Here is a 15,289-nt window from a genome sequence, read left to right on the forward strand (position 1 = left end):
GTGTGTATATGAGAGAGAGAGAGAGAGAGAGAGAGAGAGAGGTGCTAACTGGCTCAGTTGGTAAGGTTTCTGGCTATTTGTAGTGGAGACTTGGGTTGAGCTACTCTTTGGTGTAGCCTCAAGGAAAAGAAAAAAGTAGCTGAATCAAAGATAGGCCCTCCCAAATGGGCCCTAAAATGGTTGAACTAATTGGAGATCACTATTCATATTTTACACTAGTGGTGTGCTTTTCTAATGATAAGCTAAGCATTCTTTTAAACCAGATGATGAGGGAAACTTTGAAAGTAAATGAGATTAATTTGTTTATTGAGCAAGTTGTCAAGATGCTCAATTTTACTAAAATTGAGTTTGGTTTGTGGGCATTTTTATTGATGTGGTGTTTCTCATATAAACATTTATTTGAAAAAAATACTTTAAGGGGGTGTTCTTTTTTTGGATTCTGAGAGGGGAAAAGTTGGAAAATGGGTTTTTGGTTCCCATTGACCAAGAATCCCATGTTTGTTTTTCAGATTTGTGTGGGGACTAGGGAAAGTTTATTTTCCTGGGTATCATTAACCCGGGTAAGTGATACCCATCTCCTATGTGGGTAAATAACTTTCTCACTTAGGGGGACAGTTGCTAACACTTGAATGAGACAAAAATGCCCCTTTTAATAATGAATTTTTATGGCTAAAATGGTCATTACCTTATTTACCTAGGAAATAAAAGAACACGGGTAAGTGTTTTCCACGAAAAACTTAACTTATCGAAAAGTGAATAAGGCCTAAATGTTTATTGCTTTTGTTAGTTGTTTGGTTGGATGTTTTATGAGCGTTTCAAGTAATACCCCATAAAGTTACTTTCCACCTTAGCTTAAAGATCACCACATAAGCATTTCCTTTCAATAAATGCCGGTGTTGGGGAAACAAGAACTTGAAGTTTCTCCAAATGTCTCATGCACATAAATTAATGTGTTTCTTTTTTAGTGTTTATTTGATAAATATTACCAAATAGCGATTTCATGCACAATAAATGCCAACGCCTATGTGGTGCTAATGTAGTGACATTTTTCAATAAACGCCCACGCAATCAGATATAACTTTTATCTCCTTGACGAATCTTTCTTCACACACTGTTTTTCTTTTTGGTTTTTTAAAGGTGCTATATAGGCACTTCATATATCTATCTTTTCCTTTTCTTTTGGATGATGTGAACGATTGAACCAACTGTTTCACTACTAAATTGGTCAACTTTCAAAAATTCAAGGAAAAAGCTAGAGACAATTAAAGAAAATTGAAGATTTTCAATAAAATGAAAGGTTGGTGTATGACAGAAGAAAACTCAAATTGGCACTGAAATGGGCATCACAATTACAAGTTTGTCTTTTTATTTTTTTTCACTTCAACTTTTCAACTGTTATTCTCCAATCCAAGATCAAATTAATGGTGATGCGGACATGGAGGGTTAAGAGAAAACCGCTAAACTACCAACCACAAAGCAAAAGAATATCACAGAAACACTCCAACGAGGCATGCGAGCAGAATTCAAGTACATGGTCATCAAAATCAACACTTGGGAAGGTCCGAAGGTGGAGGTGATAACTTCTGATTTGGAAGTTCGCCATCTAACACGATCCACACCATCTTCAAGCCCCAGCTTAGGTGGATTTCAAAGTGGCAATGCATAAACCATGCCCCTATTCACAAACCATCATGCAAATAAATCAAAGTCATTACTTTGTATTTAATACCTTGTTGATAATATATAAAAGTAGGAAAATAACAGGCATATATTTGGGCGTAGAGGATATATAGATTGAAATTTTGCAATGTATCAAACCATATTGACGGATACATAATCAGGGGCAGAGATAGGTAGGGGGGATCCAGGGCAGCCATGGCCTCCGTATGGTCCAGAAATTTGTACACTCAATATATTTTTTTATGTAAGTTTGTTCATTTTCTTCACTTTTCACTTAATAGTTGGCCCTCCCTATGGCCCATTCATAAGTTTTAACCCCCCTCAAAAAATTCCTGGCTCCGCCTCTGTACATAATCATATCAATGACCTTTCGATACGTTACTACAATGAGTGTTTTGGGCTCTGACCTGATTCATTGGATGGACGAGCCTTAAACTGACTCTTTAAATTAATTTAAAAAAAATAAAAAGAAAAATAAAAGGCAGGCCAAATAACTTATCCTGAAAATCCAAATAATGTGCAATAGGTTAATCAGTCAATTCCAAGCTTACAAATGATGTACCAAGATATCATCTGATCTCTAACCCGTCCAAATGATGTGTCCAGTCAACCCAAAATATAGAACATTAAAATGGTCTCTTAAAACCATTGAATTACGTCAACCATCCAAGCGGTGTATCAGAAATTTAACAAATTTGGGTTATCCTTGAATTAATCCAAATATATGGGATACCAAAACGTATATTAAATGCAAAGAATAAATTTTGGCTATGCAAATAATGTATTAAGATTTGAATAAAATCCGACCATTGCAGCACCAAGATTTTTATTAAAAAAAAAAGCCAACTGAACAAAGTTCTGTAGAAAATAGCCAAAGATATGGGCCATCATAAAATGGTTTTCTAAGATTAGTCAAAGGTTTAAAATATCGATATAGTCGATATATCGGTTGGGGTATATATATATATATATATATATAGTTTTTCTTCAAACTGATTCAGAGGGATCAGTTTAAGGCCCACCTACCCCTTGATATACCAGGTCAGACCCCAAAACTCTCACTGTATTAGCATATTGGAAGGCCACTGATAAGATATCAGCCAATACAACCAAATACGTACCATGGATTAATCAATTAATCTTAGCAATCCAAATTATTTACAAGGATTTAAACTAATTTAATCCATTCAAATGAGGTACGAAATCAAAACATTGAAGTCATTTATATGGTCTACTAATATCAACCATCAAAATGATTCCAAAACTTTAACTAATCGAGGCCATCAAAACAATGTAAATAAACCCAAAAATTAAGACAGTAGTCCCAGTTAGATAGTATCGGACGGTCTGAAAGAGGTTCTTGATCCAGAAAGAAGTAAGCCCAACAAAGTGTTTGGGGCCAAGAGGATACCAAAACAAGGTTTGTGGAAGAAGGGGATATATGTAAGAAGAAAGGGTCTCCTTCTTCCTTCCTTGTGAAACATTTTCGGAGATGCCAGGTGCGGTAGATGTGAGGGCTGAAGAGGTAGCTCGCTTTCGGTGTTATTGAGAGTCTTAGGCTGTGTTTGGTTTGAAAGAAATGCTTGGGAAAGGCAGAAAAACCTTAAAAAATCTTGTATAGGCTTCCCTACTTTTTCTTTCAAATCAAACACAGCTTTAAGGTCATTCTAATCTCTCAGGTTCCTTCGGCAGAAATAGCAGATTAAGACGTGGCTGTAGACTGTAGTGGAGAGTGAGGAGATGGGATCAAATCTTTTGGAAATAAGGTTGAAAAAGCAAAAACCCATGCTGGTAAAAGAAATTAGGTGTTTTTTTTTTGTTTTTTTCTCGTAAGAAGGGAAGAGCAAGCGAGAGAAATTCTAAAGGAGATGGAGCTTGATGATCAGATGAGTGGTGTGGGCTAGAGGAGGAATCATTGGATGAGGATGTCTCAAAGGCACACTTCGAGCGTTACAAACTCCCACAGATTAATTCATTGCTGTACGGAGAGGTAGGTCTTGTTTTGGATTGGCAGGTGGTTGATGTAGGTTTCGGGTTGGCTGTTGACAATCTGGGTTGGTGAGGGTCTTTGACATAATTGTATATTTTGTATATCTTGATGCAAGGTTGGTTGTCTTCTTTCTGTTGGGCTGGGCCCTGCTGTATCCTTGCTCTCTTTTCTCAATATATTTTTTTCCCTTATCTTAAAATAAAATCAAGTTCCTTCCATACAAGTATTGCAAGTGCAACAGACGAGAATTCTGCTTAGCATGAAAAGAGATCTGCCTCCAGTTTTGATTGCATGCATGCATTGTGTAGGTTATACGCACCTGGATTGTCTGCCAGGAAGCGAATGGCGACCCATCCGCCGGATGGCACGCCGACGGTATTCCTCTCAACAGGATCCACTAGATTGAAATCGGGTGGATCTTTATTAGGATCATAGTTGCCGGAGCCTTGGCCGACGACAAAGAAGTTGAAGCCGTGAAGGTGGAGGGGATGGCTCTCCGCTCCAAGAATGCTAGTACCCTGCAACACTAGCTCCACACTGGAGTTGAAGGGAAGCACCACAACCTTGGTACCGTTACTTACCACTGTGTTGTTCGGTGGAGTGCCCGTATAGTTGAAGGGGAAGGGTGGGTTCGCCGGAAAATCAGTGGTATAGACCCCCTTCTCCTGCCCAAAGTAATGAGCCTGAAGGATGGCTGTTCTGGGTAGCGAAAAAGAATTATTGTTGATGGAAGCCGAGAACTTGGTGCTATTATTGGGCCCTTGGCAGGTCTGATTTTTCGGGCATGGGCTCGTCCCCAGTCCTACTGTGAAGAAGAAACGCTTGTCAACGGTCTGAGGGACGTTTGCAGGGAACTGGGTAGTGGCCAAACTGCGGAATCTACTAGAGAAATTAGCCACAAAAGAAGTATCGTTGATGGGAGGGAGGGTTGGTCGGAAGAGAGGAAGCTTCTGCTTCTTCTTCTTCCTGTTAATGGCGGAAACGGATGAATTGGATAGTTGCTCATCATCGTATTCAAGGATTCCGGCAACGGTGGAATTGTCGAAGGTGCCTAAGCCAGTGAAGTATGGCCTAGCAACGATAAGGAATGTGGCATTAGGGAAGAAGGGTTTGGTCTTGAGGAGGACATCAGTTGTCTGTCCCGGGGCGATGAGGAGTCTATCGGTGTGAAAAGGCTTCACGTAGACGGCGTCAGCTTCAACGACGGTGAGGGTGTGGTTGGCGATGCTAAAGAAGAGCTCTTCGTCGACTAAAGCATTGATCATGCGGAGGAGGTAAGTCCTCCCTGGTCTCACTTTCAGCTTGAACGTATCTGCCGATCGATAAACAGAACAGATGAATTGAAGCAGTTACAACAATTAAAAGAAATTAACATCTTCAAACCTCTATCCGAGCAGGGAGCTAGCTAGCTTATATATATAGAATGTTTCATTCATTTCATGATATACACCTTTGGTAGAGCAGTTGTACAAGGGCCCCGGGAGTCCATTGATGGTGTAAGCATCGGAGACATTAGGGCCTCCTCCCGACTGCAGAGCCTGCGTGATCACTGCTTCAGTGTCTACATTCCACCACTCTCCTGAAAACTCAAATCAAAGCTCCATACATGTTAGTGAAAGCAAGCAGCTGGAGATCTAGCAAGCTACGTACTGAAGAAAGATATATTAGTATCTCATTAATTAATTCAAATTGATAAATTAGTTACCAAAAACGATGGGGACTTCCTTGTAGGGTTTGGGGAAGGGGTAAGAGACATTTTTCTTGGGAAGGATGATGAAGGGTCCATAAAGGGTCGATCTTAGCCACGAGACGTGGGCATGCCAAAACAATGTCCCTCTCTGCCCTGTGATGCTGAAATTGTATACGTAGGACTGCCCTGTTTGTATGGGGCATTGGGTCACATACGCCGGTCCATCTGCCCATCCACTCTGAAGCTGTCGAATTCCATGCCTGTTGTCAATCCACCAGGTGAAAACCTTGTAAAGCTATCAGAATACAATTAACCCTATTTCTATTAATAAATAGCCCATGCATACAAATGCATGTTGATACGTAAAGACTAAAGAGAGTGCAATTAAGGATCGATATATCATACCAATGCAGGGATACATTGTTTTGAACATGGTTAACCACTTTAATAAGTACCCGGTCACCTTCCCTTGCGACAATCCGAGGACCTGGAAACCGACCGTTTGCAGTTATAATGCTCTTGGTGTGGCACAATCTCGTTACGTTTTGTAATTTGATCTACAAATTAAAGCAGCACAAATTTGAATCTCAACCAGAAGAGTCAAACAAATCAACTAAGACTATATTTAATATATGCTTTCAAGTAATAAATAGCTCATTAGTAACTTGATTCAGAACTAATTAAGAAGCAGACTAAAACATACATGGAATTCGTAGTGCCTTGTAGAGGCAAACACGAGTAGTCCTGGCCAGAGACATAAACAGCTGAAAGACAAAAGCCGAAGAGCATCCGTGGAAACAAGTGAAAGATGATGATGAGAAGCACCCATTTCTCTCTAAAGAAATGTGATTGGCACAGACATGTGACCCTGTCTGGTTCAATATATAAAGATAGTCGATTGGAGGTGTTTGGTTGAGTTGATGTTGATTTTACTGTAACAACAGAGAAAGCAAGTAACTTTCATGTTGTACAGCCCTTTTCATTTTGGCGTGGCTAATTGCTCAGCTGTTGGTCGAGATCACTTTTAGAGTGAACACCAAGTAATAATGTTTCTTTCCACTCTTTATTTGAATGCTTTGTCCCCCAATTTATTATGCGTCAATATTAAGTAATTTTCCAATGTACCCTTTCTTAAAAAGTCTAATTAAAATTTAGAAAAAAAATGACAAATTAAGATATATGAATAGTGAGTATTTTATAGCAATTTTTCTTTGTAATAATGTTTTACCAAGAAAATTAATAATTTAAGTGTCAGAGCTACAAACCATCTTTTGTAGATAAAAGAAAAAAAAGACTTAGAGCATATAAAATATATAGAACATAATTCTTTTATGGTAGACTAAATTAGGGGATATATATTTAATTTTCCTTCTTTTTTTTTTCTATAGCTTATCGGAGGAGTGGGGTTGTTAAGATAGCCATTTGGGGTTTCTCACAAAAATAAGCAAGTTTTTAAATGTCTAATCTGTTTAATCAATATATTAATTGCTTAGTAATCTTGACTTGATCAACTACCGTAATCATATCACAGAACCACCGCCGATGGGACAATGACGTATTGGCATCATCATATGCACCCTTCTCTTCCCCTGGGCCTGGAAGAAAATCATCTGCCCATTCTGTGCTGACCCAGAAATTTCCGGGCCAGGGATGGGCCGGTCAATCATCAATTCTATTTCTACGTAGGTCTCTATTTTTTTTGGAAAATTTATGGTTTATTTATCCTCTTTTCAAAAATTTTTAGGGATAAGTGGACTGCAATCCACCTCAGAAATCTGAAATTCTAGCCCTCTCCTAGCTACTCTATTAATAGTCCTCCTATAAATCACATCCTGTCCATGAATTTGGCATCAATCCACGGTCAAGATTCAGTCCACCCCTAGAATTAGCTCCACTCTAGGGGTGGACTGAATTATAAAAACCCCTTTTTATTTATTGGTTTTCTTAAGGTATTGTTTCAAATCTTCACCTTATGTTACATTCTCCCCTAAATCCTAATAGATTTTTTCATTTGTCCCTAACTGTACAAATTCATAAAAATCAATGTTTTAAAAAACAATCCGAAACTAGAACTGTTCTGGCCACCAGTTTTCGGGTCGATGGTTGGACCATTTGGTTTGAACAGATGGCCCGTTCTGATAAAAAAAATTAAAAAATTAATTAAAATTAAAAATAAAAAAAACTGTTGAATGGGTCAAATGGGTCGATGGCTTGACTACTGGGTCAATGGGTCATTGACTGATTCAATGGTTTTTGGCCAAACACCATGTTTGGGGTAAAATGGAACCAATTTCCTGGATGGTTTCCAGGCCGAATGGTCTGACCGTTTGAATTAAAGACGGTTCAAATACCACCATGATATAAATTTGAGGGTTTTTGACTCCACCCTACCTACATCTCTATTACTTACAGGATTGAAAATTAATTCATAAAATTAAAAAAGAAAAGTGTTAACGCTTCTAAATTTAAGCCTGTGAAGGGTTACACACAATGAAAGCACATTCATGCATCACCACTCTTCCCTTGATAAGGTTATCTCTATGTTTGTTTCTATTTTGAAACACCAATGGACCTTAATGTTACACCAAAGATAAAAAAATTATGAAACAAAGGCTATGTTTGGTTGCAGTGCAAATTTATTTGCACTAGTACAAATGCATGAGAGTGCAAATGTAAAAAAATGCAAATTCTACTTGTTTAATTTTATTTTGGATTTTACTTTATTCTATTTCATGTCTTAATTTACTTCATCTGTACTGCAATCAAACAAAATAAGCTAAACTTTTAAACAAAAATATGTCAGCATTTAAACTCAAATCTTTTGCACCGTCATGGTTTTGCATCAGTGCAAATTTATTTGCATTGCAACCAAACAAAAACAAATACAAATACAGAGAAAAAAATACAACATTTAACATGAAATAATTATTTTTATTAATGGCAGAAATGGAACACATAAAATAAAATAGTCTTGAAAAGGAAAATGTTTTCCATTCAAGAAATGGACCAGGAATTCAATAGTCTAGGTTAACCCATGGTATTATAATTAAATAATGAAATTTTAAAATTAATATATATATATAAGATTATAGAAGAAATTTAAAAAATCTAGACATATCTTTGATATTATTATTATTATTATCTAAAATTGTCACGTGCAATACACATAGACATTTACTGGTTACCTATAAAATAACAACTCGGAACTTCATTTTTGATAATATTGCCTTAATAAAAATAATATTAAAAAGTGAATTATTTGTATGTTCATAAAATAAATGTTTTTATTTTTTTAATCAAAATTATCTTATATATTATGTATGAAATTTACCTTTCGAACTGATACCGATTCAATTGTTAATCGGTACACAAACCAGATCTAACATAATTGGTGTGTGTATTATTGGATTATTCATTTCAACAGCAGAAAAGAAAAAATCCCACTCCAATATTTTAGGAAGTTCCACATATATAATGCATACATTAAAAAAATATCTACAAATAGAGCATATTGGTATAAGACTTTGTAGCCTCAAGATTTAAATACTCTCTTAAAAACAAATCCAGATTTGATGAACATCCACATTACCCAAACCCCTTTTAGTACTGTCCAAGCTCCAAACTATTTGACGTCAGGTTTCAAATCCTTTGAGGCTAAAACATGAGGCCCATTCTAAATCCTAACTACTACCTTTCTTTTTGCTAAAAGGATTTTATTCAATCTGGAAATTTGGAACAAGGTCCAAGACAGTGACTCCAATATAGAGTGGAAGGTTCTCCAGCCAGACTTGCTTAAATTCTAAGTTGAGAGCAAAAACTACAAGATTGTGAAAGAATAAAGATGAATTATCTGTTATGTTTATGTAAGGAAAACGCCAATTCAGGAATCCGATTACCACCAGAGCATGATTGTGAAGGAGCCAAGGCAAAGTTAGGCGATGATGAAGCACTTTGTCACTTAGGCAATATGATTTTAAAATAAAATCTAAAATTTATGACAATTCATGGAAATCGCATCTCCGCCCCACAATGCCCCACAACACATTCCTGCCATGTATTGGGAACATCTCCAGATGATGACATTATTGGGACTAGTACTATCATTGGGAGATGTTCACAATACATGGGGGGATGTGTTGTGGGGCGGCTCCTGGTGGGGCGGAGATGTGAACTCCAATTCATGGGTTTTATTAGTAGCCGGCAATTATTTTCCTCAAGCGATTACTAATAATCTTTATCAAATAAATATAAACTTTATATAAAAATATATAGAAAATCAACATCTTCATGAAAAGAAAGAATGAAATGAGAGAAATTTAGAAAATGTATGGGTTGGGTCTTTATTTTATCCTAAGAAAATATCGTTTAAAGAGATTTAGGGGGGGGGGGGGTCTAGCTGTTAAGTTTAATCATCAGAACCCCTCCTGCCATATACCTAACCCAAAAGTGTCATCTTGAAGAAAATTAAATAAAAAATTATATAATATCATGGTTTAGAAACACATGAAACACATTTTTTTGGCATTTTATGCATATCAAAATTTCGAATCTTGCTTAAAATAGGAAGACAAATAGGGGTAAAAGAAGAAGAAAATTGTCTTCAACATGTTGGTAAAATGGCCATAGGCCCTCGTTTAATCCTCAATATATTGGAATATCCAATGGCCATGTGACAAGCCATATGTTGATGGAAGATTATTATTTTATGATTATCTCCATGCAGCACTCTCACACACAATCATTCATTTTAAATTATTACCTATTTATTTATTTTCTATAAAAATAAATTTATTTGAAACTATTTTTATGCATGGAGATACCAATATTGTTGGATTATTCTGGATCCAAATTCCAGCTCTTATTGGGTCAATGGATATCCATTTGACCTACTCTAGACTGGATGACCATGTGGTTAGATCCTTAGTCAATATGAGACATTTGTCTCAATATGGAGAGGCCTTAACTTGGTCTTCCCTCCAAAGGTTCAAGTTGGTTAAGTTCCCTCTTTAAAATAAGGAAAGGAACACTGGGTGAAAGACCTATATATATGGCTATTACAAAGATAGCAAAAAGTGTGTAAATCAAGATAACTTGGAAGGTCAAGCAACCTCCAAATTTCGGCACCATCCAGATTTGACAGTTCTCTCTTGCATTTTGTTTGAGAAATAGGTGTCCCGGATCCTATATTGTGCAGCTACTCTTTTTTTCCTTGTATGCAGGTTTGGTATGCCATGATCTTAGCCATCCACCTCTGCATCTACTCGGTCCTTCAATTTAGGGGGCGGGGGGACTAGCTCTTAAGTTTAATCATCAGAACCCCCTCCTGTCATATACCTAACCCAAAAGTGTCATCTTGAAGAAAAAAAAAATTTATATGGTATCATGGTTTAGAAACACATGAAACACATTTTTTGGCATTTTATGCAATCGAAATGAAAGAAAAAAAAAAAGAAAATAAAAACAATAGGGGGTAGAGCTCTTTTTTGTCACAGAGAAAAGAAAAGAAAGAAGTGTGAAAGAAAAACAAGACATATGTTAATTGCTCTTGTGTGCTTATCAAATAAAATCTTCAAGTTCTTCCATACTTTAGAAGAAGATCGAGAAAGCAATGTTTTGTTAAATGAAGCTAATGAAGGTTTTAACTTTGGAGGGTTACCTGGAAGCAGGAAATTAAGGAAATTTGTAGATTTTTATGTGGATTATTCAGTGAAGGTTGAGAGATGAAGAATGAAAGCCACTAGGGGAAGAGGGCATGGAAATTATAGAAAAGATAGTGCTTAAGGCTGCGTTTGGAATCAGTGTAAAAATACATTGATAATGTTTTACACTTAACAGTGAAAGTAACAATTGTTTTTTGAAAAATGAGATGGGTGGAAGAGTGTAAACTTTATGCTTGATGAGGCTTTACATCGGTTACTGACATAAAACTCCACTCCATCTAAACGCATGCAAAGAATCGGAGTGGAGTTTTACATCAATCAAATTACATGCTTCTTCCAAACGCTTACAAAACCAAACCGAACATAACTGATGTAAATTTTACATGGGTTTTGATTCACATCGCTCTCAAATGCAGCCTAAGGTGCTTGCTCTCTCTGTTCTTAAACAGTTTGCTCGTTTATGTTAGGCAGGGCTGAAGACAGTTGCTCTTGGTCCGGTGGTAATGGTATGTGGTTGGATATTTTTCACTTGATATTTGTAATTTGTATTCTATCTTTCTTTTTTAATAATTTTTTTACTTTTATCTTCCAATGATCGAACCCAAAAATAATGAATTATTTCATATAATAATATTTTTATGATATTATAATATTACAAAATAGGTCCTTGGCTGAGGTAACTTCTAGATCTTTCTAGGTCTTAACAACTTTGCACGTAGGCACCATTCTAGATCTTTCTAGGTCTTCTAAGCCAGACATTAATAATGCATCACAAACATCCAGAGTAAAGTAAGATCAACTTGTTATGAAAGAAAATAAAAAAGAAAATGAAAGAAAAGAGCGCAAACTAGAGCTTGCATCATCAACCCCTAATAAATGAAAATACAAGTGACTTGATGTATTGAATTTATTGCAAACACTGGCCGATGTGTTGATATTTCACTGGAAGTCGCTAGGTGTGACAGAACTTTTTATCCCACACCACTAACATCATTTAAAAAAAAGGTAAAATATAAAAGCTTCTCCTGAAGTTTCTGACAATTATAAAAACCTTCTATAGTTTTATTGTAACAAATAGTCCCCTGAACTTTTGAGAAATTCAATAAAAACCTCCATTCCATCACTAACCTAGACAGAAAACATTAACTGATGCATACTTTTTTTTTTTTAAGTATCGATTTTACCCTTTTGTTACTGACCCAAATGGAAAACATCACTAACCATCTGTGCAGCAACGGCACTGGTGCCACCGCTTCTGCCGAGATCCAGGCAGGTCTTTGCGTTATTCCTTCTCCTTGGCCAGGTCAGACTCAGACCTAGATATGTTTCTTCTTCCCCGTCGGACCAGCCAGAAAACCCAACCTCTTCCTCTTCGGCTTGTCCAAGCACAAAAAGAAAAATCTCGCTTGTCATCTCTCCACCATTATAAATGTCGTTAATGACTGCAAGCTTCCTCTTGAACTCTGTTGTCAAGAGAACAAATCTACATCCTCATTTCCTCTACCACGTCCACACTATCTTGTTTCTCTTTGCATTTGTTTTATTCTCCTTGGTTGAGTAAACATGGGAATTGATGTCTCACCCAACGGCTAACTAGTACTCACCCACACTTGATTACAAGAATGCTAAGGAAGGAGAGAAATATGTGGAACATGGACTCCCCAAGTTCCTCTCTACATATTTGCTTGAGGTCATGCCTGCCATAAATTGTTTCTTCTCTTCTACAGGCTAAATAGACTAAAGCAATAAAGCACAAGAACAAATTGAGAGTTCATATGAATCAATTTGTGTTTTTGTTGACTTAAAAGTAATGGCCCTGTATTATTATTGTTTTTCCAACTCTAAAAGATAATGGAGTAAGGAAGACGCTAAAACTGCAATATGACTTCAAAGTCCAAACCATATCATTCTTTCCTAGTCACTTTCTCAATTCCTCTAAAGAGAATTTTGAATGTTTATACAACACCTAGGTAAGCAATTTCCTAGGGTCCAAATAGTTTATACAACTACATCAGATTCATTGTTTGGTGAGTATTAGCCTCTCTGTTCTTGTTACTGATACAAGTCTTAGATTTGAAGTCCAAAGTAAAGATAATGATTTTATTATAACCATGCCATGTGATCTCTAACAAGAGACAAAGAGCCATTTTCTAGTTTGTCAAGTCACCATTTTACTCAGGGCATACACCATATCGTGTCTATTTTTTGGGTTCTTTACTCATAAAATCTCCTTTGCACAGCAAATTAGTCGAATTAGCACCATTGGGTTTAGTATTGATTACAATGACTAACTGATCAGTTCCCGTCGACTTTATCAATTATCACCAGAGAGCCCTAATCGCCTTTTTGAAGTTCCACAAAAAATATGAAGCAAAATTGTTGAGTAGCGGTTAGCCCTGAAGAAAGCACAGGCTAACAAATTAAATGGAGATGATGCCAAATGGATTGAAGATTTTGGAATTATGAAAGTGCAGATGCGTGACATCAATGATAAAGGTATTCCGATATGCCTTTTGGATGGTAGATGTTTGGGATTAAGTGGGAGAAAGAATTCATTTAAATGAAAATGAACGAATTCAACCGAGGATCCCCTCTTTAATGAGAGTGGTTTAATGGCATGGTTGTAGCTAGCTCGTGCTTATTCGTTAGCGGAAATGAGGGAAATTGGGAGATGTTGTTCATGGCAAATATGGTATTTTATGATTTGTTTAAATGATGTCTTATGGGTAATTTTGTAAATGTATACTTTTTCATCTAGGTCAATGATGAAAGGGAGGCTTTTGTTGAGTTTCTCAAAAGTTCAGGGAGGTATTTATTACAATAAAACAATAAGGGAGGTTTTTATGATTGTCAGAAACTTCGGGGGAGGTTTTTGTATTTTACCCTTTAAAAAATCATATTATAGCCTTGGATTGGGAATATCTCCCTATGAAATAAAGTACAGAAGTGCGAAAATGTTCGCATGCAAGGCTGTAAAGGCTGTTGGAACTGTGTTCTAATGGACCTTGCATTACTGAAGCCGATGTTCAATAAGCTGGTGTGGCAGATTGCTAGATATTGGCCACACTGAGTTATGTTTCTTTATTCTTTTACATATGTATGCACAAATTTTGCTTACCATTTAGGGCAGGGGATCTACCTTTGGGACATTTTTATTTTCTCATTGAATCACATTCACTTGTTTAAGTCTTTGCTCCGCAAAACCCCCCTTTCCCCCAGATTTTCTGTTTCCTTATCCTTATAAGACACTTTTGGGATATTTTTATTTTCTCATTGAACATATCATTGACAGATTCAATGATTTTTGGTCAGAGGTCAGGTTTAAGGTAAGACAGAACTAGTTGCCTAAATGATTTCCGAGCTAAGCAGTCCGACCATCCAAGTCAATGATGATGAAAACCATGATATTTGATCATATCATTTTTGTTGGAGTTGAAGCACACTCAGTTGTTCAACTCATTTACATACCTAGATATTCGATTCTATTTGAAACTCAATAATTAAATTAGTATAGAACCAACATAAACCTACATACTCGTAAGTATTGGATATCAAATGGAACTTAAATGTATTGTATTTGAATTCAAATCAAATCAAATCTGATCCACTTGTAGCCCTATTCCAAATCTACAGTCTATGGTTAAAAGAAATGCTTGTGAACAATGCTGGATCATTCTAAGGCAATTTGTAAATTAAATCAAATAAAGACTCGAAGGCTCATGACAGTTCCAATGGGCAAAAAGTGGAGGATTTGAACTTTGGGAAGTTGGTTGGAGTTACCTTTGAGGGTGTGGATGGAGGAAGGTGTGAGAGATTAGCTTGAGGCCAAGGTGAGGCAGATCAAGAGGCCCATGCCAAAATGAAATCGAAGCCTAAGAAGAGCTTACATGCAAGGATTAAAGTATTGATAGGGTGTATTGTATTCGTATCCGTGCTCACTAGCATAGGATACGTTACAATTATATGCATATCTTGCCATTCGTGCATACCAACACAAATACATCATTGTATCAATGTATATCGTACTATATCGGTGGATATGACCAATACTCATTGATGCAGAAGTGTTTTGGACCCTAATTTGACAATATATCCAAACCTTGATTTCAGACTTAATTTTTTCCAAAAATTTAATAAGAACTAAAATTTATAAAAATAATTTATCTTATTTATCTTAAATAATATATATATATATATATATTATTTTACATATAATTTATATGTTCAAAATGAAAACATTTTTATTATTTGAAAAAGCATATAGTTATT

General features: G+C 36.3%; 1 protein-coding gene across 1 annotated transcript; it reads right to left on the reverse strand.

Annotated features, from left to right (window-relative positions):
- Window positions 1–1,304: 1,304 nt before the first annotated feature.
- Window positions 1,305–6,189, reverse strand: LOC148880370 (laccase-17-like). Its single transcript, XM_088966944.1, has 6 exons — window positions 6,064–6,189; window positions 5,766–5,917; window positions 5,376–5,620; window positions 5,121–5,249; window positions 3,990–4,982; window positions 1,305–1,675 (listed from the first exon to the last, which is right to left on the reverse strand). The coding sequence occupies exons 1-6, from the start codon at window positions 6,187–6,189 to the stop codon at window positions 1,545–1,547; spliced, it is 1,776 nt and encodes a 591-aa protein (XP_088823070.1). The 3' UTR covers window positions 1,305–1,544.
- Between the last annotated feature and the right edge of the window lie 9,100 nt (window positions 6,190–15,289).

The sequence above is a fragment of the Nelumbo lutea genome, chromosome 1 (genome assembly GCF_056320005.1).
Source record: "Nelumbo lutea isolate HS-2025 chromosome 1, American lotus-T2T, whole genome shotgun sequence".
NCBI lineage: Eukaryota > Viridiplantae > Streptophyta > Magnoliopsida > Proteales > Nelumbonaceae > Nelumbo > Nelumbo lutea.